The sequence below is a fragment of the Rhincodon typus genome, chromosome 3 (genome assembly GCF_021869965.1).
Source record: "Rhincodon typus isolate 14 chromosome 3, sRhiTyp1.1, whole genome shotgun sequence".
Taxonomy (NCBI): domain Eukaryota; kingdom Metazoa; phylum Chordata; class Chondrichthyes; order Orectolobiformes; family Rhincodontidae; genus Rhincodon; species Rhincodon typus.
Window position 1 is genome coordinate 28,684,122 of NC_063334.1, and position 27,732 is coordinate 28,711,853.

The following is a 27,732-nucleotide window of genomic DNA, read 5'->3' on the forward strand; positions in this document are numbered from 1 at the left end:
CAGCTGTTGACAGAAAGCTCTATTGACCGCAAACACCATTCCACTCACACATTCCCCACTCCATGAACCCAAACTCCCTCCACACCAGGTTTTTATGCTCATGTCTGTGTAGTGGGGCTTGAACACATAACTGTCTTATTCAGAGGCAAGAACTCTAACACCATGAAGCAACAGCTTAAAAAAAAAACTGGTTCTTTTCTCCTAGTTACCTGTATACATCTGCAGCAAGAGTTGGTTCGAAGTTTGGCATCTGGGCCTCAGGTGGTAAATATTCTTGAATCACCTTCTGTTGGTACATTGTAGGCGGATCCTCAAAGTCCTCCTTTCTGTAAATTGCCAAGCAGAAATCTGGTGGGAAGTATAGAACACTTTATGACAGCAGGACACTGGTTTACGGCAATTGGAAAAGATGACCCAGAGACAAGATGACGAAAATGTTTTACAGAATGAGTTGTTTTGATCTGGAATGCCATGAATGAAATGGCAGTGGACACAGATTCAATACTAACTTGTGAAGGGGTCTAGATAAATATTGATAATTAAACATACTGCAGTCATTAGTGAAAAGGCCATGGTGAATGCAACTAATGGACTGCTCTGTCCAAGAACTCACACAGACACAATGGGCTGAACGGCCTCCTTCAGTGATATATGGTTCTATCATGAGACTATTAGAATATTGTAAGGAGTCAGATTTTGGCCAGGTGACTGTTTCCTGCCTTTAAATATTGCCATTGCTTACCTGTAAGTTTGCAAACCCAACGGTCATCAATCACTGCATTGGTGGATTTTAATCGGCTGTGGTAGATTTTATGCTGGTGAAGATAAGCCATGCCTCTGGCAATGTCAGTGGCAAAGGAAAATCTGGGGTGAAATCAGAAAGGGTTAACCAACACACCAATACACCACACAAGAATTAAATGCTATTGTATCATTTAATGTTCTGTTGGATCTTCAATATTAAGCTCAAGTCATGGGGGCAGTATCTTCGTGACACTGTTTTTATAAACAGTTATTGTTTCTTTGGCAATTTTGGCCCAGTTTTATTGTCAAAGCAAAGATGAGGGTATTGAGCATTATGTGCAGGGGAGAGTTGTGCAGTTAAATACATAAATCTAAGTTTCTGCCTGAATTATGACAGTCTGCTGTTAGCTTCAGAAGAACAGAATCGCAGTAGTCATCTCCCTCACTTTGACGTACACTGACTGGCAAAATTTTGTATGGTAGATATGGACTAAATCCACAGGGAGTTCAAATGTTCGTCCAAGTATGCTTTAATAACCCGTGACATGTTAATTACTTCCAAAAGAATCTCTGGCACTGACAATTTACCCATTGAGTGTGGAAGTTTTTTCTTTATGTTTTAATTGTGGTTGGGAGATTAAAAACAAATCATTAAAAATGTTCAAGGTTTGCTTTTTTACTTTTCGATTCCAATTTTTAATCTAATCTTTAATAGTTTTTTTAAAAATTTCCCTCCTTTTAGTTCTCTGTACCTAATTTGACATGAAATTCACACTGTTGAATGTATACATTTTTCTCAGTCTGTGTTATTTATTTTTCAATCCATCAATCAGAGTTGGCCCAGGGCCAAAAGGAGCAGGCCCTCCCTACTATTCTTTGAAATAGTACCATCTAGCTCTTCTGTTTCCTTCATGTCTACAGCTTTCCTGTGCAACAGCCACATGGCTTCTAGCTTGAACTTTCTTCCCATTGGTACTGTTTCCAGGTCAAAGGCTGCTGAGTTACCTAGGCCAGTATCTCATTGTCAAAGAAAACTATAATTAGTCATTTTACAACTGATGCAAAAAAGTCCTTTTCAAAGATTCTTAAAAACAATTACATATTTCACATTTTAAAGAAATTGCAACTTTTTAAAAACCCAATTTCTGGGCTAAAGATAATAATAATGGGTAGATGTATGTGTATCTGTGTATACTTGAGTATCTGTTGAGCATGTGAGTGACTGTGTTTGTATGTGTAAATGTTTAGGAGTATAATTAAGCATGTTTCAGTTTGTGAGAGAGAGTTCTGCATGCATATGTTTGAACATGCGATTGTGTGGCTATAAATGTAGCTACACATATCTACACATGCACGTATGAGTGTGGTGTGTGAGAGAGTACGCGCGCAGACAACAATAAGGACCACCGTGGATTTGTCTGAAATCCGTCCCCTGGTGAAGTAGCCAAGCATGAAATGAGAGGAGATGGACAAGATACAGGAGGTTGATCTTCATTCCTGGATCAAAAGACAAGGGAGTAACTTAATAACTAAGACATAACTGGGGTTGGGGTTGAGAGTGGGATTATAAGCCGAATTCTTCGCTCTAAACTCTTACCTGAAACCCCAGTTTAACGGGATGTCTTCATTAAGGAGGACATCATTCAGGCTTCCTTTTGGGCAGTACTCCGTTATTATTGCTACATTTGGAACTTCAAGACATCCTCCAATAAATTTGCAAAGGTTTGGATGATCAAGTTCACTGTCAAATTCAAACATATGTATAAATTATAAAGTTCACAGCTCCCTTAATCTCCTGGCTAACAGTGTATGTGCGCTTTGCCAGAAGATTGTAAATGTGAACTGATGCTTCAGTGCAGGTCTTACCTTGTGCTGGCAATTTAGATAAATATTACTGTGGAGCTTTCAAAACCACCTCAGGTCATCAACTTTCTTTGTATGAAGCAAACTGTTCAAGGGAAAAGTATCCTTGAAATTACTATCCATCGTTTCGTGATGTACCCAATTCTCTTTTCTCATTATTGATATATTTTGGTGTCATACAAGGCAAACAAACACTCATCATTTATAGTTGTGAACAGAAATCTATTTTTCCATTCTGGGTAGAATTTGAATATTTTTGGTTTCCTTTAAAATGATCCATTTTCATCACTCATCATTATCGCTTCACCTTGTGGTTTGTGATTTCACACTGCTGCTGGTCACATTATAGCTCAGCGTCTGGATCTGCAACACTGGAACATCCAGAATGTCGTTAGCTGCTTTCAAGTGTGGAGGCACAGGAGGTCACCATCATGGGCATGATTTGTTTCAGGGCTCCTTGTCAGCCTCTGTTGCTCAGTTACGGATGTGGGGTGCAGCAACATTCCCCACAATTTTTCTTCATCCTGGATAAGCCACTGAAGAAAAAAATTGCGTGTCTGCAGAGAATGGGTGGAGGAGTGGGAAAAGCTGAACTGACCTTGTAGAGTACATGTGGACATAACGAGCTGAATAGCCTCCTGTGTCTCTAGTGCTGTAATATGCTACCTTCACACATCAATCCTAGAATAGATGTCATTCATTTTTTTTGCATTCCCACTACAAAACGTAACTTACCTTGCAATGTTACTACAACTTGACCAAACTGAAACGCACTGCAACAAATTGGCAAAGCCGATTAAGAGCAACCGCTTTTCTCCAGCCACATGGCTTCTGTAATTGCAAGTCATGCCATGACAACTGGTACGCACACACAGTAAGGGAGCACGGGCAGGCTGTAAGATCGACTCAGAGGCTCTATGATCAACCAATCAATTGCAATCTATACGTTGGAGACCAGAGTTAAACAAACTTCTTGTTTGGAGCAGTGGGTTTGTGGAGAGAATGCGAGCCAGGAAGGAACTAATATATTTGGCCATTGGCTAAACCTGAAACACTACACATGTAGTGTCTCCCACCCATCCTTGTTCTCTAACCAAAAAAAAAGACTGTGTGGAGGGTCGGTAAGGTAAGGTTTTTTTTATTCTTCTGGAAAGCTAGAGTAGAGGGAATGGAAGCTAGGGCAGTTGCATGCTCCTCTTGCAGGATGCGGGAGGTAAGGGTCACTGCTGGTGTCCTCTCTGACTTCACCTGCGAGAAGTGCACCCAACTCCAGCTCCTCAAAAACCGCGTTAGGGAACTGGAGCTGGAGCTGGAGCTGGACCTGGACGAACTCCTGATCATTTGGGAGGCTGAGGGGGGTGATAGAGAGGAGTTATAAGGAGGTGGTCACTCCTAAGGTACAGGAAAAAGGCAGCTGGGTGACTGTCAGGAAGGGGAAAGGGAATAGGCAAACAGTGCAGGGATCCCCTGTGGCCATTCCCCTCAATAATAAGTATACCGTTTTGGATACTGTTGAGGGGGACGACCTACTAGGGGGAAGGCCATAGTGTACAGGTCTCTGGCACTGAGCCTGGCCCTGTGGCACAGAAGGGAAGGGGGGAAAATAGGAGAGCAATTGTAGTGGGGGATTCAATAGTAAGAGGCACAGACAGGTGGTTCTGTGGACGCGAATGAGATGAACGGATGGTATGTTGCCTCCTTGGTGCCAGGGTCCATGATGTCTCGGATCGTGTCTTCAAGATCCTTAAGGGGGAGGATGAGCAACCAGCAGTCATGGTACACATCGGTACCAATGACATAGGTAGAAAAAGGACTGAGAATGTGAAAAACGAGTACAGGGAGTTAGGTTGGAAGCTGAAGTCCAGGACAAACAGGGTAGTTATCTCTGGATAACTACCAGTGCCACGTGATAACGAGGTAAGAAATAGGGAGAGAGTGCAGCTAAACACGTGGCTACAGGGCTGGTGTAGGAGGGAGGGCTTCCATTATGTGGATAATTGGAGCACATTATGGGGAAGGTGGGACCTGTACAGTAAGGACGGGTTGCACCTGAACCAGAAGGGCACAAATGTCCTGGGAGGGAGGTTTGCTCGAGTTATACCGGATGGTTTAAACTAGATGGGCAGGGGATGGGGAACCGGATTTGTAATTCAGAGGATGAGGTATTCAGCCTTCCAACAGACACAACAGGGAGTGAGGTTGTTAATAAAGAAATGCGGTCGATGGAGCGTAATTGTGGACACAAAGATGGTTTGTGGTGTGTGTACTTCAATGCTAGAAGTATCAGAAATTAGGCGGATGAACTTAAAGCATGGGTCAGTATTTGGAACTATGATGTTGTGGCCATTACAGAAACTTGGGTAACTCAGGGAGAGGAATGGTTGTTGGAAGTTCCGGGATTTAGATGCTTTAAAAGAAATAGGGAAATAGGGAGGGTGGTAAAAGAGGCGGGGGAGTGGCATTGCTAGTCAGGGCTAGTATCGCAGCTACTGAAAGGCAGTTCGAGAATGATATGTCTACAGAGTCAGTTTGGGTTGAGGTCAGGAACAAGAAAGGAGCAGTCACTTTGTTGGGGGTATTTTTACAGACCCCCTAATAGTTGCAGAGAAGTGGAGGAGCGGATTAGGAGGCAGATACTGGAAAGGTGCAGAAGTCACAGGGCTGTAGTCATGGGTGACTTCAACTTTCCAAATATTGATTGGAAACCTCTTAGTTGTAATAGTTTAGATGGAGCGGATGTTGTCCAGTGCGTTCAGGAAGGATTCCTGACACAGTACGTAGATAGACCAACACGAGGAGAGGCCACTTTGGATTTGGTGCTTGGCAATGAACCGGGCCAAGTGTTAGACCTGTTGGTAGGAGAGCATTTTGGCGGTAGCGATCATAACTCTTACTTTTACAATAGTCATGGAAAAGGATAGGCACATACAACAGGGTAAGGTTTATAATTGGCGCAAGGGTAATTACAATTCTGTTAGGCAAGAACTGGGTAACATAAATTGGGAACAGATGCTGTCAGGGAAGAGCACTATTGAAATGTGGAGATTGTTTAAGGAATGCAGACTGCGTGTGCTTGATATGTTTGTCCCTAGCAGGCAGGGAAGATGCGGTCGAGTGAGGGAGCCTTGGTTCTCAAGAGAGGAGCGACTGGTTAAGAGGAAGAAGGATGCTTATATAAGGTTTAGGAAACAAGGAATGGAAGAGGCTCTAGAGGAATACAAGTTATCCAGGAAGGAGCTGAAGAAAGGGCTTAGGAGAGCTATAAGGGGGCAAGGGAAAACCTTGGCAGATAGGATCAAGGAAAACTCCAAGGCTTTTTACACGTACGTGAGGAATAAGAGAATGACCAGAGAAAGGGTAGGGCCGATCAAGGATTGTGAAGGGAATTTGTGCACGGAGCCTAAAGGGATACGAGAGGTCCTTAATGAATACTTTTCTTCAGTATTCACAACTGAGAGTGACCTAGTTGTAGAGGAGGACAGTATGAAACAGGCTGGTAGGCTAGAGGAGGTGGATGTAGTAAGGAAGATGTACTAGGAATTTTGTGAAACTTGAAGACAGATAAGTCCCCCAGGCCTGATGGGATTTATCCAAGGATTCTATGGGAAGCGAGGGAAGAGATTGCAGGGCCTTTGGCAATGATCTTTTCGTCCTCACTTTCTACGGGTATAGTGCCGGAAGATTGGAGAGAGGTAAACGTCATTCCCTCGTTCAAAAATGGGAATAGGGATAACCCTGGAAATTACAGGCCAGTTAGTCTTACGTCAGTGGTGGGCAATTTATTGGAAAGGGCTCTAAGAGATAGGATTTATGATCTCTTGGATAGGCACAGTTTGATTCGTGATAGTCAGCATGGATTTGTGAGGGGTAGATCATGCCTCACAAACATTATTGAATTCTTTGAAGAGGTGACCAAACACGTGGATGAAGGTAGAGCAGTGGATGTGGTATACATAGATTTAAGTAAGGCATTTGATAAGGTTCCCCATGGTAGGCTCATGCAGAAGGTAAGGAGGCAGGAGATAGGGGGAAATCTGGCAGATTGGATTCAGAATTGATTGATCCTTAGAAGACAAAGGGTGGTAGTGGACGGAAAATATTCAACATGGTGCTCAGTTACGAGTGGTGTACCACAAGGATCTTTTCTGGGTCCTCTTCTATTTGTGATTTTTGTAAATGATTTGGATGTAGGAGTGGAAGGGTGGATTAGTAAGTTTGCAGACGATAGGAAGGTGGGTCGAGTTGTGGATAGTGCGGAGGGCTGTTCTAGGTTACAAAGGGACATTGATAGGATGCAGAGCTGGGCTGAGAAGTGGCACATGGAGTTTAACCCTAAAAATTGTGAGGTGATTCATTTTGGAAGGACAAACTTGAAAACAGAATACAGGGTTAACGGAAAGATTCTTGGCAGTGTGAAGGAGCAGAGGGATCTTGGGGCTCATGTCCACAGTTCCATGAAAGCTGCCACCCAGGTGGATAGAGTTGTTAAGAAGGTGTATGGTGTGTTAGCTTTCATTAATAGAGTGATTGAATTCAAGAGCCGTGAAGTTATGCTCCAGCTATACAAAACCCTGGTTCGGCCACATCTGGAATATTGTGTCCAGTTCTGGTCGCCTCATTACAGGAAAGATGTGGAAGCGTTGGAAAAGGTGCAGAGGAGCTTTACCAGGATGTTGCCTGGAATGGAGGGAAGGTCTTATGGGGAAAGGTTGAGAGCGCTAGGGCTTTTCTCTTTAGAATGACGAAGGATGAGAAGTGACTTGATAGAGGTGTACAAAATGATCAGAGGTATAGATAGAGTGGACAGCCAGAGACTTTTTCCTAGGGTGGAGGTAGCTATTATGAGGGGGCATAGTTTTTAAGCGAGTGGAGGTAGATATAGGGGAGATGTCAGAGGTAGGTTCTTTACTCAGCACGTGGTAGGGGTGTGGAATGCAATGCCGGAGAGGGTAGTGGAGTCGGCCTCATTAGGGGCATTTAAGCGGCTGTTAGATAGGCATATGGATGATAGTATAAGGTAGGGGTGGAGGTTAGATAGACCTTAGGATTAGGGTAAAAGTTTGGCACAACGTTGTGGACCGAAGGGCCTGTACTGTGCTGTACTGATTTATGCTCTATGTTCTAAAGAGACTGCTTATGGGTTGTGACTCACCGGACGAGTTTCACCTCTTTGCGAATGGCTTTGGAAAGGGCAAAAGTTCTCTTCTTTATTTTCTTAATGGCAACAGTCCGCCCATTGCTACAAATGACAAAAAGGATTAATAGCAGTGGGCTTCACATTTCATTGTTAAGAACTAAATGTTGTAAATGATTAAAGTTCATCAAATCAACCAAATATTTGTCATAACATTTGAGATGGGTCATAAAAGGACGAAGTTGAAAGAATTGGATGGTGGGGGGCACGATTCTGAATGTGTAGGGGAGAAAGTCTACAAGTGCTGGGTTGCTTGCATGTGATTTCAGCAGCTGAACCATTCACAGGCAGTATATAATTCCCCGATGTTGTATCTAACTCATGCTGCACCACACCACAACTGACATTTACATGTTTTTTATACAGACAGAAACAGAACTAAAATTTCAGGTCAATGATCTTCTGTCACAACTGCAACAAGTCAAAGATATAACAGGTATTGGCATCTGGGCAATTAGGGATGGGCAATAAGTGGTAGCCTAGCCAACGATGCGCTCATCCAGTGAATGATTTAAAGAAAACTAAACAAGTACACAGATAAATTTAAGAGGAAAGAGGAGTAGGGTAGAAAATAGGAGCGAACAAATGACAAAGGAGATGACAATGCGTTGCAACTTAGATAGCCAGGAGGCAATTAAAAGAAACAAAAGATGGGTGTCAGGAAGGTGTCAATTTCAGCATCAGAAACAAGTGCTCTCCACACACAAAAAAAATTGGAAGTCCAGGTTCTGTTCTGAAATTGGTGAGTTCAAAATTTAGACATAGCTTTGTAGACTCATCGAAAGATGAGGTGCCGTTCCTTTATTGAATGCTGATCTTCGCTAAAATATTACGGGAGACCAAGGACAGAGAGGTCAGAGTGAAAGTGGGATGGAGAGTTAAAATAAGGCCCCATGCTTTCCCATGGCCATACCGTTTTCCAAGTGGTCTGAAAGATGGCACATAAACTGATCAGGAACCCAAATGAGCCAATTAAATGGCCAATTGATGGCCAATTGACAGCCTCTTCCTGACTCTGCTGGGGCAAATCTTGGCAGGTTCCTTTTCCGCCACTTCACATCCCACACAGTGCCTCCCGAGGCTGCAGGGGCATGTTTGGGGGAGGGGGGATGTTGGTGGTGGTGGTGGTGGTGGTGGTAAGGGTGACTGGGGTTGGGGGGGGGGTGGGGGTGGGGGGGGGGGGTGCGGGTGCTGCTGCAACGTCAATCTTTGACTCATGCATGATTTGGCCATGCTTCAGACCTCATAGCCTGACATCCTCGGCACAGCCCCAAACCCAAGCCCATGTAAGTGCCAGGGTGTGAGCAGACATGAAGCTTGCAGAGACAGAACAAACCTGGGAAAAGGTATGTCCCAGAAAGACTTGACCCAGGACCCAGGCTAAATGCTAAATTTCAAGGTCCTTCCTGAAAAATCTGGGACAACTAGTCACTCAGCACAACTGTGATGACCGTCCCATTGGCAATGGTGTCAACTGCCCTCAGTGAGTCCTGGACCCCACTCACTTGACTTTGAGGGCACACATCCATCAAAGCTCCTTTCTCCTCCAGCTACAGCCAAACAAAGGCCAAACAAACACTGACAGTAGTCATGCTGTTGACCTGCTGCTGGTAAAAAGGAGTCCAGATCCAATTGCTCACCAAAATGGTTAATATCACTTTCTGTATATAAAGATGGTTCTTCCCCACATCCCCTGTATCTCTTATCCAAAGCTGTCAACGTTTGTCCTCCAGTCCTTGAACCATGAGCTTATAGCAAAAGCTTTTCTTTATCTATTTTGCTTTAACCTGTAATAATCTTGTAAGCCTCCCATCAAATGTTTTATTCCAGAAGAAACAATTCCAGCTTCTCCAACCTAACGTTGAAATCACAGTGGAAGAATGTTTATGCAATACACAGATACCAGGAAAGATCAGATAGACCACTATTCCTATGACATGCATTCTATTTAATGCGTGAATGTGTATACACACACTGGATTAATCACTGACATAGCAGTGAGTTATCTGTCAATGCTGTTACTATACAGTTATTTGATGCACAAGAAAGAAAGGTGCGATATTTACAAGGATTTTGGTGATGAACTGCCAGTATTGACTAGCATTACTGTTTTGGATCAAGATTTAGTGAACGCACAAAGAAACAAAAAGATTCCTGACGTTGTGCTTGTCCTTCAATGCTTCTCCACAGACTGTGTGATGACAACTCTGCTCCCAAACCACTTTACAGAGACAGTATAGGCATTAATTTGAGAGAATTTCCCATGTTCTATGGCAGCTTGCAGATAAAAATCTTAAGGTGTCCTGACTACAGGTCAGACCCTAAAGTACAATAGACGGTTTTCATTTTTATTTCAGAATTCTTTTTTTAAAATAATACGAGAGGGTTGATACAGCCTACATTGGCCACGTATGTAAATTAAGTGGATGTTTGGAGAGACAGAGACCCACATATTGTTACATGTAAAAGTGCAAAGGGAATTTCAAAAACAATCTTTCAAAGGGAGAAGGGGCAAATCAAAATAGACTGATCCATGATCTTGTGACTAGAAAGATAATGAGTGGCTGATGACCTCTGCTCAACAGCAAGACATTCATATTGGGTTATGTCTCAAACTGCTGAATGATCTCTGTAGCCCAGGAAAGTTTGTTGAACGTTGTTAAAGATTTTCAAGATTAATAGATTGTAACAATAAATATCTTTAAAAATAATATTTCAACTTCTAGTTTACCTCTAGGTATATGCTCCAATATTTATTTTGCTGTGTAAATTTTATTTAACAGTAGGTTGATTAATTTATTAAATTCCTGCTGGGCTGTCTGTGAGAATGCTTTAATTGGATTGGCTGCTTGGATAGTGTGATATATTATTAGCTACACATTGAAAATCTCCTTTAAAAACTGATGTTCCATTTCACTATCTAGTAAGAGAGTTAAAGTTATCACAACAGATATTACTCAATCTCTCTGCAAGGCTTCCTTTAGGATCAGCAGTGAGCTCTTTTGCTTTGTTGAGGACAGTACAATTCAAACCAAGGATTTGCATTTCTGTGGCTCCTTTCAGGATGGTCACCACATTCCAAAGTACTGTGGCAAGCCAGAAGAACAGCATCTCATTTTCTGCTTGGGGGACCCTGCAGCCTTCCAGGCTAAATATGGAGTTCAATAACTTTACGGCTTGAGCTCTCCATACCCTTACCCCAACCCCCACACACCAGGCCTTGTTCTCACATGGTCTGCTATTACGCACAACCCATCATTAGCCACTAACAGTCCTCATTAATAGCTATTCACCCTCCTTGCCAGATCGTTATCCACTTCTTTTTCTGTCCAACTATTCTTCTCTCTTTTTGGGCTCTATCCCTACCTATCATTTACTCCTTACCCCCTACCGTCACCCTTTCCTAGCTACCATCAGTTCTAAGTAAGGCTTACTAAAATGTTAACTGGTTTCTCTCCACAGGTGCTACCAGACCTGCTGAGCTTTTCCAGCAATTTCTATTTTTGTTTCTGATTTACGGCAGTTCTTTTGGCTTTTATAAAAATAACAAGAATGAGCATCAGACGTAGGGACCATTTGTCCCATTGAACTGCTGTACCACTCCATTAGATGATGACCGATCTGATTTTGGTCTTAACTAAAATACTTGCGTGTCCCCATAACCTTTGATTGTTTTGTCAATCAAAAAACTTTGTCTCCTTCAGCCTTACATATATTCAGTTTCCACTGCCACTGGGCAAGAGACATCCAAACACTTAAAGTCCCTCTGAGAGAAGGAATTTCTCCTCCTTTTCAACTTAAATGGGATACCATTTAGTTTGAAACTGTGCCCCTATTTTAAAGCAAAAACAAAGTTGCTGGAAAAACTCAGCAAGTCTGGCAGCATCTGCGAAGGAAGAAAACACAATTAACATTGAGTCCGGTGACCCTTCCTCGGAACGTTGCTTTCCCAGCCACCAGTTCTGAGGAAGGGTCACCGGACCTGAAATGTTAACTGTGTTTTCTTCCTTCACAGATGCTGCAAGATCTCCTGAGCTTTTCCAGCAACTCTGTTTTTGCTCCTGATTTACAGCATCCGCAGTTCTTTTGGATTTTATCCCCCATTTTAGACCTCTCCCCCCACACAACTTGGAGAATTATCTGCATCTACTTGGTAAATACTACTACCCACCCTCACAATCGTACATGTTTCAATAAGATCATCCCTCGTTCTTATATACTCCCATGTGTATATTCCAAATTTGCTCACTATTTCCTCAGAGCACAAGTCCCTCATCTCAGGAATCCGCCCAGTTCATATTCTTTGAAGGGCTTCAAATGCAAGTGTATCTGTCCTGAAGGAAAATTGTGCACACTACTTGGAATGTGTTAATGGATTAGTATATTTCACTTACAATATGCCTGTCTGGGTAAAGTGCTGTTTTCTGGATGCAGTGAGTGGTCCTGTACAAGAGCTCACTGTGGTGATACAGCTGGCATTGGAATCACTGGCTCCATTGGGAACACTGCCCAAGCTGCCCATCATGGTATGATCTGCAGGAGAGTTCAGAAATGTCACATCAAAACTTACAGATACTCAATTTCTTCCTGCTGAGCAGAACATTGTTTAGTCAAGTAACTGTATGTAATTGGCCAATGTCTGTTGAAAAGAAAGATACAAGAAATTTGCATTTATATTGTGGCTTTCACGATCTCAATACATTTCCAAAGTTCTTTACAGCCAACTAAGTACTCCAAGTGTTGTCAATTTTGTAATTTAGGAAACAAGGTGTCCAATGCATGCAGAGAAAGCTCCTACAAACAATAATTAAATAAAATTATCCATTTAGATGTTGGTAATGGAATAACTGTTGACTAGGACATTAGCAATACTTCCTGTGCTCTTTCTCAAAACTGTGCTGTAAAATCCTTTACATGTACCAGAGAGGGTAGCAGGGCTTTGGTTTATCATCCTACCCAAAAGTCATCACCTCCAATGTAGAAGCACAGGCATGTCAGCCAAGACTAAATATTCAGCTCTTTCCAACAGGATTGGAACTGGTAACAAAGTTGAGCAGATTAAGTGCTGACCCACAGCTGACAGGACTATATGCTTTGACTTATGTAGGTGTTGCTTGTTTTAGTTCTGCAAAAGTTCACAACAACTTGCGTCTATACAGCACCTTTAACATAGTGAAACATCCCAAGGCACTTCAGACGAGCATCATCAGACAAAACCTGACACCAAGTCACATCGAGCAGATAATGACGGAAGAAGAAAAGTTTATTAAAAGAGACAGATTTTAAGGAGTATCTTAAAGAATGAGAGAGAGCTGCTATATGGCTAGGTTTAGGGACAGACTTGATAGAGCTCAGGCGATTGAAGGCACCAAGGTGAAACGATGTGGAAGAGAGCAGCATCAAGAGGTTTCTGGGGCTGGAGAAGATTATAGAAATATGGACGAGATAAATTATGAGGAACACAAATTCATTTCAAATACACCATCATACAAGATTATTTAAATTGAGCACAATTGACTGGCAGCTTCACTTGTGCAAAGCAAATATTAGTTTCAGTTTAATGACTGGCTGATCATCAGATGTATTCAGAGAAAAACAATTTGTGCTCTGGAATATTATCATGGAATCACTGCAGGACAGTGAGGCAGCGGTCAGTCTAAGGCTGCAAACAATAATCTGCATATCCATGCCTTTGTACATTGAATGCAGCATATGATCCGTGCAACCAGCACAAACGAATCTACTAATTTATTGATCAAACTTATACCCACAGCTAGCAGCTCCACAGCAACACACAAACCTTGCTTAATTTGATTGAAGTCAATGATCCAGCTTTCATCCCACAACATCTTTTGCTTCTGATACTGAAGCCACTGAGATGAGAAAAAAAAGGTGAGTAAATGTTGCACAGTCAATTAAGATCTTTTATTGATGTATTTTGTTTTATGTAAAGGCATAGACAAACACAAAGAGCATCACAAAAAGACCTACCACAACAGTAAGGATGAAGCCAACACATGCCAGCGAGATGGGGAAACTGATAGCTATTTTGATGGTGGAAGTGCAGTCACCACAATCTGCTGGACAAGTGGAGCACGTTTCATCCTTATCACAGTTATCATCTCCACACACTCAACACAAGAATAGGAAGACGCTATTAGTGCATTGTTATATCTCAGTGCTCAATAGAAAAACATGTTACAGATAATTTAGAAAAACAAGTCATTTTGTCCAACTAATAAATGCTGTCATTAATGTTTCACACGAGCCTCCTCTCAACCCCTCTTCCTCTCAACACTACAGCACATCTTTCTATCCTTTTCTTCGTAAATATGTTTATCATGCTTCCCTTAAATGCAATCCTCAGCAACATTTTCATCATATTCTCCCCACCTTGGATAAAGAAGCTTCAATTCTCAATTGGATTTATTATAATTATTTTCTATTTATATCCCAGCTCTTGGTAATACTTGACAAGTCAGATCCCAGAATGAAACCTGGCTTGAGGCATTATAAGTTTAATGTTTTATACTTGGTTACCACCATGGTCATTCACTGAACATATTCACACAAAACTGCCAATGTTCTTTTGATAAAGAACACAAGTTTGTTATGGAACAGAAAAAGAAACAAACCAAGTTATGTTCATATACAAGTCAATTTAAGACCTTGACTTGGAAAACAAACTGATATTGAACCTTTTTCCTAGCAATATCATTTTCAGATACTCAATCCCAGAGAAACACCACTCCAATCTTAACTCTTCAATTTGTTACTAAACTAAATCTTCCACCATTTTTCTCCTTGGACTGCTGAAGTAGTTTTATGACTTCTTTCTAGTTCAGATAGCCTGGATTCATTTTCTGTTTTAACAGCCGAGAAGTTTTTCAAACTTTCACAATCTAATTGCGATCCTGCAAACACAAACTACTCTGGTGCTAGGATGGCAGTGCTTTCCTGACCTGAAAACCTCTTTCTGGTAGGGTCAAACTGAAACCCGATTCACCCAATTTGAGCTCAAACTATACTACCAGTGACCCTTGATCATTTGTCTCTCTATGTCATAAACTTAATGTCGTAAACATTTGATCAATAAACTATATTGCTATCTGACCAGACACTAAGTCACATGCTTTCTAGGAAATTATGTATTTAGGTCAATTTTTCAAAATTACATTTTGGTCTTTTTAGAAAAAAGTCACTCTCACAGAACTGAAACCAAAACTCATCTGTTTCTATTCTAAAGATCTACATTCCCAAATGGTAATTGTATGTACTATAGACTTTCGACCATAATATTGACACACTTGGCTATTCAAAATTACCATTCATTATAAAGCTAAAAACTCATTGAGAGTGTGAAAGTTGATCACAGTTTCAATGGGAAGGATCTGCATAGTTTATTTTATGAACTACAGCAGTCACAGGGGCTCATTGGAGAACCATAGTCACAAAGACTGTAGAGGACTGAAAGATATTGTGTGTTTCTCAAACTCAAGAATGTCTTGAAGGGTTTTACCATCAATTAAATGCTTTCAGAAGTGTACTTACTGTTGGAATGTAGGAAAAGGCGGGAGCTGATTTTGTGCAGCAAAATCCCAAAAAAAAGAGAACAGTGCAAGAATGACCAAATTGTCTCTTCTTCCCACAGAGCTGGCTGCAGGATACATACTGGCCGGAACTGTTCTTTGAAATAGTGACCATGAGTTAGTCATGTTCACTTGAATGAAGAGACAGAGCTTTGTTTTAACATTGCCTCCAAAAAGGTGGCACCTTAAAACTGCAGTTCTTCCGAGTGCTGGTAGGGTCTTAAAGCTGTGCGACTCAACTCAGGGTTGATTTAGACCTATAGATCTGAATCTCAGCCCCTGCAGTTTGCAAGCGCGACGGGGTGATCTATTTACAATGATTTACCCCTGCAAAATTATTCCAAATAAAAATTTGCATTGTTCTTTAATTACAATCAATTCTCACAGTGATGCACAGCATTTTAGTCTGAATTACCTTGCGCAGGTAACACCATGGTTTTAGCCTCCAGTGCCGCTTGCATTCGACCAACCTTGATGTGAGCTATTAGGGAGGTTACACCAAGATGGACAAGGACCACCTACAGTCGGAAAGCATGAGAAATTAAGATTACTGCAGTCTTAAACCAGTGCACTCAGCTATACATTTAACAATTATATTCTGTTTCTAAAATAACTGCATTGTCCCTGTGCTACCAGCCAGATAAATTTGTATTTATTCAAAGGGTAACAATTAATAAAAGAACTTAACCATAAAAACAGAAAATAAGCACATCAGCTTCAATTGTTATATTTTTGCCAATGTACTGAAATGCACAAATCTTGACTCCATTTTCCTACTTGCTCCCCACATTCCTTGATTTTCTGAGAGACCATTTGTCACTTCCAAGATATCACATTGTTTCACATAGTCTGGAGATTACATGACATTATACACAAGGTATAAACACAATGTATGACAGGCTGGAATAGACCTTGGGATCATAAGATGAAAGAGCACAGAGGGAGATCATTCAGTCAATCACCCCATGCTAGCTCTTAGGAAAAAAGGTCCTAATCCCCACCACACTTTCCCACCTGCCCGTTAAAAATTTTCTCTTTGAATCTGCTTTGACTATCTTTTAGATAGCAATTCCAGCTCCCTAAGAACAAACTGAGCAAGGAATGAAATCATTATCTCACTCCTGATCGTTGCATTAAATACCTTGAACTTTTATTTATCTGGTTACTGATCCTCATAAGAGAGGAAATAAAACCCCTTATTTAGTCTATCAAAACACTTCATGATTTTTAAGACCTCAGTTAAATCTCCCCTTAACCTTCTCTGCTCTAAAGGAGAAGAATCCAATCATCTCTAGTCTGTCTGCAGAAATGAAGTCTCTCATTCTTGGTACCATTCTGACAAACCTCCTCTGCACCCTCCATAAGGCCAGGAGGCCTATTCATGTCTTCACTGTTCATACCTTCAGATGTTCCTAAGTTACCTTGGCAGTCCAATTGATTTGGCTGATCTTCCCCGCAGTGGATATAGTATGGGTAACTATCTGCCCGTCATCAGGAATCCACGGACCACAAATTCCTCCCTTTACCTTCAAGGAGCAAAAAAAAATGTACATTAAGCCTCAGCACCAAATAATTATTGGATTTAATCAGCTTGAATATACAGAGGGGTCTGTAACCTACTGATTACACCAGGATTTGACAAAGTGATTTGTTGGGACTACAAGATGAAACTTTGCATCACATACTCCAAGGCAACAATGGCTCTAAGTTATAACAACTGCCCTTCCACTTGAATAGACAGGTTCCCAGTGTCACAGAATTGTTACAGGGCATAAGGAAGCCATTCAGCCCATCATGCATGCACTGGCTCTTCAAACAAACATTATTACCTATTGGCAACTTCCTGCTCTTTCCCCATTTTCCTGCACACTATTCCTATCCAAATAATCATCCAGTGCCCTCTTGAATGCCTCAATTGAACGTTTCTCCATCACCCTTCCAAGCATTGCATTCTATACTTTAACTGCTTGCTAAGTGGAAAAGTTTTCCCTCACGTCACCCTTGCTTAGTTTTCCCCACTCTTGTTTCTTTTACAGCTTCTCCCTACCTCCAACCAGCTCACTCAATTTTGAAAACCCTCTATCAAATATCCTCCCAGGCTTCTCCCCTCCAAGTGAAAAGTTCCAACTTCAATTTTTCTTAACTGAAGTTTCCCATTGCTAGAGCAATTCTTGTAAATTGCTTCTGCATTCTCTCCAATGCATTCACATCTCTCCCTACAATGTTGTGCCCACAATTGTGCACAATACTCTTAACTTGGGTCTAACAAGTGTCTTGTACAAGTTCAAAATCACCTCCTCACCCCTACTGATAAAGCTGAGGACACCGTATGGTCTACTAACTGCTCTCTCCAATTGTCCTGCCATCTTTAATGATCTGTGCACATATACACTGACGTCCCTTTGCTCCTGCCACCCCATTTAGAATTGTACCCCCTATTTCCTATTGTGTTTCATTGTTCTTCCAACCAAATTGCATCACCTTACACTTCTCTGCATCGAACCTCATTTGCCCACATTAACCCACTCCAGGTCCCACTGAGGGGTAACAACAATATTCAAATGGGGTCACAGTAGGGAGAAGTTTGGTAAGTACTGTATCCAGTACAAAGAGAGGGAAATGAGAGTTTAATCATTGTATGAAGTTAGGCACATATTATCAAAGCTTTTTGACCAGAATATCAAATCTTGAAGGCATAAACTGAAGAAAAGTGTGCTAATTGGGTGGTAATGTCTCAACCAATTAGAGTTGAATTGCCAACCAATCAAACCCTTTTGTCATGCAGTATAAATTGTTCCTCCCTTTGAAATGTGGCATTCTGTGCCTGTTGTGATGAGTGCAAAATGAAAAGCTTTTTGACAGCATGTCCCTTTTTCAGCTATACTTGAGTTTTGTACTATCAAGCCACAAACAACAAGCTGTAGATAAAGCTGAAGAAGAGTCAGACTCTAAACATCAACTCTGGTTCCCTCCATATAGATGCCGTCAGACCTGCTGAGTTTTTCCAGCATTGTCTGTGTTTGTATCAATTTGTGTATAGTACAGTCATACCCAGAGTCAAAGAGTGAGATCACTAACCATAAAATTGAGTGGGCAGGAGTGAATGTTGGCATGGTGCACACAGCAGTTGTCTTCATTGGCATTCTTCCAGTCCAAGGGACACTCCTTCTCTTCACAGAAAGCTTTGGCTTCTGTCGGATTGCTAGATGTCGACAAAATAGGCAAGTGGTATTAATTACAGATGGCACAAAGATATTTTCTAGAAGACTTCATGTTCATGATAAAACTGGAGATGTAGAAATGAAACTTGTGGATTTTCCGTCAAGTTCTGCCCTTTTTGACTGGTGTTGAGTAGTGTGAATGAAACTCTTATTTGAAACACAACTTCAAGAAGTTTCAGGCCCATTATAAACAAGTTACTAACAATAAAAGAAATAGGAGCAGGAGTAGGCCATTCAGTTCTTTGAACCCACACCGGCATTCAGTGAGATCTTCTATTTTAACATAGTTTTCCTGCACCTATACCCATATCCCTTGATCTTTTTAAGATCTAGAAATCTATCGATCTAAAACTTGAACATACTCAATGACTCAGGCTCCACAGCCCTAAGGGACAGAGAATTCCAATAACTCACCACCCGAGGGAAAGAATCCCTCCTCATCCGAGTCCGAAATGGCCCGCCTTTTATTCTGAGATTGTCTAATTCTAGTTCTAGGCGAACCAACCAGGGGATAGATCCTTCCTACATCTACCCTTTTGATTCCAAACTATTGTTACTGATAGACAAGTCAGATCCCAGACTGAAATCTGGCTTGATAGATATATTTTCCTTTTGGTTTTAACCAGGTGATCTTTTACTGAAACACAAATGTTGCAGGTTCAGTTTTAATAAAAGAATAAGCAGAATTTTACTTTGCAAAAGAAATGAAGATAAAATAGAATAAATCAAACTATTTACATAAAACATATGCTTAAGGATTTCAAAACACATGGCAAAAATACAATTGCATTAATGCTATAAACAGTCCTTTACAGTTGTCAGAGAGGACGGAATTCTCTTCTCTTTCACATCTATTGAAGTTAATATTAAAGTGTAGCTTCAATTTGCCATTTTAAGAGTCTGATAGATTCTTCCTGGAGTCTTCACACAACTGAGCTTAGGCTTTTTTCCGTTCCAAAGCGTTGTAATTGCATATTATTTCACTATTTGAAGTTAGTTCACTACTCCCAATGCAACGTCTTCATTTACCAAGGCACTCTTTAATCTAACTCTATAATCATAGAATCCCCAGAGTGTGGAAGCAGACCATTCGGCGAATTGAGTCCACATTGACCAAACCCCCTACTCTGTACCTGTAACCCTGCATTTCCCATGGCTAATCCACCTCACCTGCACATCCCTGGACACTAGGGCAATTTAGCATATCTTTGGGGTGTGGGAGGAAACCCACACAGTCATGAGGAGAGCATGCAAACTTCACCAGTTCTTCCTTACCTATTCTGCAAATTATGTCTCAAAAGAAAAATCCAGCAGGTGAATCAAACATGATTACCCTTTCATAAATCCATGTTGATTCTTGCCAAGTTTACCAGTATTTCCATAGTATTCATTAGTGATTCTAACATTTTCCCTGCTTCTGACTAATAGGTCTATATTTCCCAGTTTTCCTTCTTTCTCCTTTCTTGAATAATGTGGTTGTATGCACCACTTCCCAAACAGCAGGGTCCATTTCAGAGTCAGTATAAATTTTGAAAAATGACCACCAATGCATCTATTATTACTACATCCACCTCTTTTAACACACTCAGATGGAGAAGCTTATGTCATGCATTTTAATGCCACTCATTAGTTTACACTCATATTCTATTTCCCTGCCTTAGCCTGTTTCTGAATGACCCTTTGTAACTCTCTCGTAAAGAGTAATGTTACTTTAAAAGTGTTAGTTGCTTTTAGCATTTAAATGTTAAACATTAAAGTGAGATTCGTTGCTTAAGTCAAATTTAACATCTCAAGATTTTTTTTTCAGGCTTAGACAAGGAAGAGAGAACCTACAGTATAGTTAGCTAATTAAAGGGTTATCCAAAATTTGTCTCTTCACAATAGTGGGACAGAGCTGGTTTATCTAAGTTACAAGCAGTATCAATAAATGGCCAGGAAAAGTGTAGCTAGCACCGAGTACAAGTAGCACAGAGCGAAAGGTCAGGCAGTTTGGTAAGTGTAGGGGTCTGGTGAAGTAGTAAAAGGAGGTATATTTTTTCTTTTCCTCATATTTTTGGAGCGTAGCACCTTCAGTTGCTGGAAGCCAGTGTCTGCTCAGCTTTTGAAAAAAACAGTATGAAAAATAATAGTAGTTGCATAGGAGTCTCGTATGCTGACTGACCAGAAAGTGATCAGCATACGGGGTTGTGTAAATAGGCTGTTTAGGAACCAAAGGCCTGTAAATAAAAAAAAAATCACTAAAATAGTTACCTGTTTAAATAAGACGTGTATAGCTTTTAGTTGTAAGTGGCATCAGCATTTAATAGGCACAGTAAAATAATGGTGTGGAACAGCAACTAATTTTATATGACTGATTGTGCTAATTAGCACAGACAATGGTGAGTTAGGTGTTGTGTTGCAGCTGAGGAATGTGGAAGCTTCTGGACCTGAAAGTGAGTCAAAACAAACATCTGTAGCAAATGTCTAAAGCTCAGTTGTTGAATTGGAGGTTGAGTTGAAGACATTGCGACACACTATGGTGGGTGAGAGATACCTGGTCACTAAGTTTCAGAAGGCAGTCACAATTTTGAGGTGCTCACCCAAGTGAATGACAGCAAGATCTTGTAGGCAGGAGGAGTGGAATGACCAGTGCACCTTGGCTCAGGATGGCTTTCCAGTGAGGGTAGTAAAGATGAATGTAGTAGTGGCAGGGGATAATATAGTGAGAGAAATAGACACCGTCCTGTGCAGTCAAGAGCCTGAGTCCAGACGGCCACATTACAAAACCAGTGTCATGGTTTGGGACTTCTGTTCAGGAACAGACAGGAACTTGAAGTGGAAGGGGAATGACCCAGTTATTGTAGTCCATGTAGTTACTAACAACATAGGTCGGACTAGGAAAGAGGTTCTGCTTAGACAGTTTGTGGTGTTAGGCAAAAAAAAGTCAAGCACAGAATCTCAAAGATAACAATCTCTGGATTGTTACCTGAGACATATACCAATTCAAACAACCATGATAAATAGCTTAAAGACATTTCCTTTTAACAAATCCATGCTGACGCTTTCCAATTACCTTGCATTGTTCCAAGACTGATATTAAATCAATTCCCCATGACAAACGTCAAGCTAATGGACCTATAGTTTCCTGCTTCTTTTTTAAAATAGAAGAGCTATATATGTTACTTTCCATTCAGTTAGAAACTTTCCAGAGTTTAGGAATTTTTGAAAATTAACACCAAAGTATCTACTACCTCATTAGACATCACTTTCCAGGCCCTAGAATGATGTCAGCCCACAGCGCCATTAGTTTGCCGGGTTCTGTTTCCCTAGCAGTTATAAGTTCACCAAGTTTCTTTCTTCTTTCCAAGTCCTGATTTACAGCTATTAATGGATTGTTTTTGTGTTCTGAAAATGGAAGCAAACTTGCTCACTTCATCCACCGTTTCCCTATTTCCTACAATTAACTCCCCATTCTCACCCTGTAGAGGACCAACATTTACTTTAGTTCCTGTTCCTATTTAAATAGGTATAGATAAAGTCACTGTAGTCCCAGTGGGTGCTCTTTCAGTAGAGAGAGATGACTGCTGTGAGGTTAACCTGAGGGTCACCACAACTTTGGTGAGGGGCACCTTTATGGTGACCTTAGCTGGTTTAAGAATTGAAACCGCTGTTGTTAGAGAAGACTGGCCATCCAGCCAATTAACCTAACCAGCCAAGCAAGCACTCTCTGCCTCAGAAGGTAGTGGAGGTAGAGTCACTGAATATTTTTTAAGGCAGAGGTAGATCAAATTTTTTGTTAGACAGGGTAATTAAAGATTGTCAGGGCTAGGTGGGAATGTGGAATTTGAAAAGCAAAGAAATCAGCCATGATTTTATAGAATAATGAAGCAAATTTATGGGTGCAAATGACCTATTCCTGCACCAAATTTATGTCTTTGTATGTATTGACAATGACCTACTCTTAGATGGTGCCTTTAACATAGCCACAGGAGCAATTAGGATGGGTGGGTTGTAAGGAGCATCTTAAAAGGAGAGAAGGGTAAGAGGTTTAAGAGGGAAATTCCAGAGCCTAGGGGCTCAACAGCAGAATACATAGCTACAAATAGTGGAGGGATTGAATGTACAATTTAAATTTGATCTGTTCTTCTTCTGCTTTATTGCAATACAACAGCTGTTTGGATGCTGTGTATGCAATCAATGCTTGTCAGCCAACTTGCAGTAAAATGCATTTTATACCAAAGTATTAACAGTTTCTCTATTCCTATTCCTGATTTACTAATGGTAGGATTTATTTAGTTGCTGCTCTGAGTTGGAGATGTAACACTGTACTGAAGCAGGATTTGCTTTATGTCCCTTCTGCGTAAATTTACTAGAGGATAACAGAAGGAAATTGACAGCTGAAATTGAAAGGACCACCATACTGACATATATGCTACCTTCTTTTCCAAACATAATATATCCTCAAACTTGAGAGTCCCTCATAGAGAAACATAATAATTACTAACTCAACCAGACGACATTCTCAACTTAATCTGTTTATTCAGTGTCATTAATTTATTTAACAGTGTCAGCTGTGGCTCAGTCTCTCCCTGTGTTAGGGGATTGTGAATTCAAAGTCTCACTCCTGGATATAAGGCTGACACTCTCAGCGCAGCTCTGGGACAGTGCTACACTATCAGAAGGTCTGTCTGCCCTCTCAGGTGGATAGAAGAGGTCCCATGGCACTTTTTCAAAGAACAGCTGGGAATTATCTGCAGTGTCCTGGATAATGTTTAACCTTCAAGTAACGTCAACAAAAAAAAAGGCTTATCTGGTAATGATCACCTAGCTGCATGTGTATAAACTGGCTGCCATGTTTCTTACGTTACAACGTGGCTACATTTTTAAAAGTATCTCATTGACTATGAAGTGTTTGGGAGCCTCCTGCAGTCATGAAAGGTGCTTGGTAATTGCAAGCTTTTTTTTTCTTATGTTTTTCTCTGAACCTCTGAGCTAATAGTGCAGTTAGAATAACTCGAATGACAGAGATGAAGGCAAGCCAACTACATCTTGGAGGAGATAGCAATTCTTTAGGAAGTCATTTTTGGAAACCAATGGGGGCACAAAACAGGAACTTTGTCATTTCGTAGCTGAAACACAAAGTGCTTCACTCAGCGTGAACATTCAATAGCATAGAACCAGTTAGCATGGAAAAGGTTAACTTTATGCAATTGAAGGTGGGATGGGACAAACTTAGAAAGGTAGAAGGAGACAGAGAATTGGCACAACAATGTCCACAGTTTGCTGAGTAATGCTCCCAGTTGGTACAGTATGGTCAGTGGACATACACATTCAACGTCAGCTCAGATAACTGTGGCGCAAAAGCAGTACCCACCTATGTAAAAGGATATTGTTCGCCACTGCCCAGTGATAGAAATGATCTGTCACAGTTACTGCATAGGTCACATTGAATTCTTCACCACTAAGCACCTTCTCTGAGGGTCTCTGCACCCATGCCATTTCTAGACCTGCAGAAGGAAGAAATGTTGTTGTTAAACAAATAGTTTTAATAATTTGATATGAGCTAGGTAAAAGAATGCAAGTAGACTACAAAACTGCAAATCCTCTCTTTTATAAAACTCTACATAAATTATTGAGAACTTAAGGGAACTCAACCTGATAACATATGATCTATGGGCTTTAATACAAAATGCAGACAGCAATGAAAATTTAACTTTAATTCTGTAAATTAAGAAAATATACATTTTGCAACTTCTAATTAAATGCTGAAAATATTACAACTGTACATTCTTTTGTATTTGATTTTAGATTAATACTGTATCTAAGTTATGAATTATGCTTACTTGTTTATTTATATCTCTAATACAATCCAGCACCTGCATCACTGACTATTTCCCCCATAAATTCAGGATTCAGAAGCTCCAAGTGTCTAGTTTGTGTGTTTGAGAATAAACCACAAGAGGATAAACCTTTTGTGGCATAAGATCCTTTCTTGAAATTATTCTTCCTTCTGACTCTTTTTTTTGCTCCCATCATTCACTTTATCATGATGACATGTTAGTTCAGTAGTTAGCACTGCTGACTCACAGCGCCAGGGACTTGGGTTTGATTCCATCCTTGGGCAACTGTCTGTGTGGATTTGCACATTCTCCCTGTGGATGTGTGGGTTTCCTCCAGATGCTCTGGTTTCCTCCCAAAGTCCCAACATGTGCAGGTTAGGTGGATTAGCCGTGTTAAACTGTCTGTAGTGTCCAAGGATGTGCAGGCTCGGTGGATTAGCCTGTTTACAGGGGTAGGGTAGGGAGATGGTTCTAGATGGGATGCTCTTCGGAAGGTTTATGTGGACTTGTTGGGCAAAATAGCCTGTTTCCACACTGTAGGGATTCTAGGATTCTAGGATTCTATTGCAAGAATTCAATTCATCTGCAGAGGGTTGCAGATACTCAATTGTTGACTATATTTAGGGCTGGGATAGACACTTGTTCAGCCTTGCACGGGATGGAGTGGTATGGTAAGCAGGTGGGAAAGTGGAGTTGAGGTAGAAGGTCAGTTGTGATGGTATTAAATGATGGAGCAGGCTTGGGGTGCAGAATTTTCTATTCCTGCACTTAAGTCTATATTATCGTATTCTATGTATAATCAAACAAACAGCCTTGTTTCATGTCATAGGGTTCAATGATTGGAAAGTTTAGGACCTAATCTCTTTGACACAAAGTCATGGAAATCTCTCCCTACACTAAAAAAAGCTGATTGGTTGAATTGGTACTGGGATAAAATGGGTTCAATTATGAGATCAGTTTGCATGGAACAGGTTTGTATTTCCTGGAGTATAAAATATTGAGGCATGATCCAATCAACCTCTGGGGAGCCCAGGTCAAATAAACACCATTTTAAAAAGTAAACCTGACCCATTTTAACACAATGTCAAGAAGATCTTCCCCCACACATGGGGTAGTGGAAATCTGGAAGTCTTGCCCTCCCACTGTGGCTGAGGACCAGTGGAAAATTCCAGAACTCCAGATGCTTGGATTTTTGTTAGGCGAGAACATTGAACAATACCAGTCAAGGCAGTTCAATGGAGTTTAACGTACAGAACAATTTAAATCTTAAACAAATTGTAGTAAAAGCTTGAGGGTTAGGAGGTTCAATGATTCTTACAATTGAAAAATTAAAATAGTGATCTCCTTGGAGACAGCCCAGGGACTACTGGTCTTCAGATTGTCCTACATCCTGTCATTGCTAGAGGCAGACACTATTCAAACTAACAGCTATGTGTTCAGTTTTGCCAGACAGTTCCTCTATTGAGAAACAAAATCAGAAATTGTTGCATACAAATTAGTAGGTCTGGCAGCATTTGTGGAGAGAAAACAGAATTAACATTTACAGTCCAGTGACCTGAAGGGCCTGAGCACCTTCTCCCATGTTGTCCCTCAATCTCCACGCTCTAGGCCTTGTCATCATACGGACTGCTACCACAAACAACCCATAGTCAGTTACTAACGGTCCCCATTTATCAACTATTCATTCTCCAATGCTAACCTTTACCCATTCCTCTGTCTCCCAATTGTTTCTCTCTCTCTGAGTCCCTATCGTTTAGTCCCCTTCAGCATACATAATCAACCTTTCTTCCAGCTACAATCAATTCTGAAGGGTCACTGGACCCGAAACGTCAACTCTGCTTTCTCTCCACAGCCAGATCCTGCTGAGTTTTTCCAGTAATTTCTGATTTCCAGCACCCCGCAGATTTTTTGTGTGTTTCAGGTTTTTAGTTCCTCTATTGATGCCGTCCTGTAGGCTCTCTGACCGATTGCAGCCAGGACTTGGGCAGACTAGGCTGGTGTGTTAGACTCAATTACAAGCCGCTGCTCTCGACGAGGGTAGGTTATAAGCTCAGCGTTGCAAATCTCTTCAAATCCATTTCCACAAATGCTTCTCTGCGGAATGTGTCTATCCCAACCACTCAATGTTCCGATCATCCACAAACTACGGGTCTTTAACATCACCTGTTGCTGACAAACGGCAACTGATACAACTATGGATGGCAAGCCAATCGAACAGACATCAACCGTGCCACTCAGTTTAAAATACTGCCCCACCTCAGGCCGAATGGTCTCTTCCTGAAACCGCTCTGTAGTACTAACGTTGGCTTGTTAACAAATGGGGGAAAAACCAAACACTCACCTCCACAGTCGATCATGTTGTATTCATGCGGGTTTTCCAAAGGCCAGCAATCATAGTCTGTATTGTCCAGGTCATGCCACTCCCTCGTGCTTCTTGTTAGCATCGCCTTTGCAAATATATGGGAACAATTAGAGACAAACCAGTTGTCACCCCTATTCAAGGGTGACCTCCTGTATACACTGAATTGAAAATTTCCCTGATATCAACTGGAATCTATTCTGAAGAACATGCTTGCCTTAAAACATTTATTATTGTGGGATATTTCCTTCCTCCTTTCAGAATTCTTTTCCCAAATTTTGTTTCTCCAAATTTCAACGACTAGAGTCTGTTTTATACTCCAGGTGGTTTCTAAGTTGTATTCACATATTATTATGCGCAGAATATCTGGAACGCATATATTGGCGTATTCCAGTACCGAGCTATGTCTTTATAAATGCACTGTTCAAATCAAATATTTTTTTTTTAAAAAAAACTTACCAGCAAATAACAAACAATGTAATGAGCAAATGTGTCCCATTTGGAAGATGACATAATCTTCTGCGGTGTGTTGGAGATCGAATCCAATCCTGAAACTGGGAATCTCAATACGTTAATAACAAAAAAAAGTCTGTGATTTTGTTTTTTGTCCGTGCATCCTCTGGACGCCTTTCACCAGGGTTTCTGTGAGCATGCGTTGAAGTCTAGAGCCTGGAAGAAAATGGGGATAGAGGGAGAGGTAAATGGAGCAGATTACCATCCCCTACCCCACAGCAGCTCCGGAGTTAACGTTGCTAAACTATACCTGCAGTCACAGGGATAGAGATTAAATCACTTCAGCACACACAGGAATGAATGGAACTGGGACTTACACAGCCCTATGTTCGTGAGCCCTCTACCCCTCTCCCTTCCAAATGGGGACTTTGCTTGTTTTCAGCTTTCTGTGGATAATGGGTAGGTTTTGGGTTTCAGAAACTGGGCAGCA

At 41.0% G+C, this 27,732-nt stretch overlaps 1 protein-coding gene across 1 annotated transcript in view; it reads right to left on the reverse strand.

Moving 5' to 3' along the window:
- Window positions 1–26,874, reverse strand: part of LOC109926963 (atrial natriuretic peptide receptor 1) — a 54,512-nt gene extending 27,638 nt beyond the window's left edge. The window contains exons 1-12 of the mRNA XM_048620137.1: window positions 26,772–26,874; window positions 23,965–24,097; window positions 18,469–18,592; window positions 16,812–16,916; window positions 15,806–15,908; window positions 13,793–13,932; window positions 13,602–13,674; window positions 12,196–12,334; window positions 7,760–7,846; window positions 2,342–2,485; window positions 743–864; window positions 210–348 (exon numbers count right to left, since the gene is read on the reverse strand). Coding sequence (XP_048476094.1) covers window positions 210–348; window positions 743–864; window positions 2,342–2,485; window positions 7,760–7,846; window positions 12,196–12,334; window positions 13,602–13,674; window positions 13,793–13,932; window positions 15,806–15,908; window positions 16,812–16,916; window positions 18,469–18,592; window positions 23,965–24,097; window positions 26,772–26,874 — 1,412 coding nt within the window. The remainder of the gene's footprint in view (window positions 1–209; window positions 349–742; window positions 865–2,341; window positions 2,486–7,759; window positions 7,847–12,195; window positions 12,335–13,601; window positions 13,675–13,792; window positions 13,933–15,805; window positions 15,909–16,811; window positions 16,917–18,468; window positions 18,593–23,964; window positions 24,098–26,771) is intronic.
- Window positions 26,875–27,732: the final 858 nt, after the last annotated feature.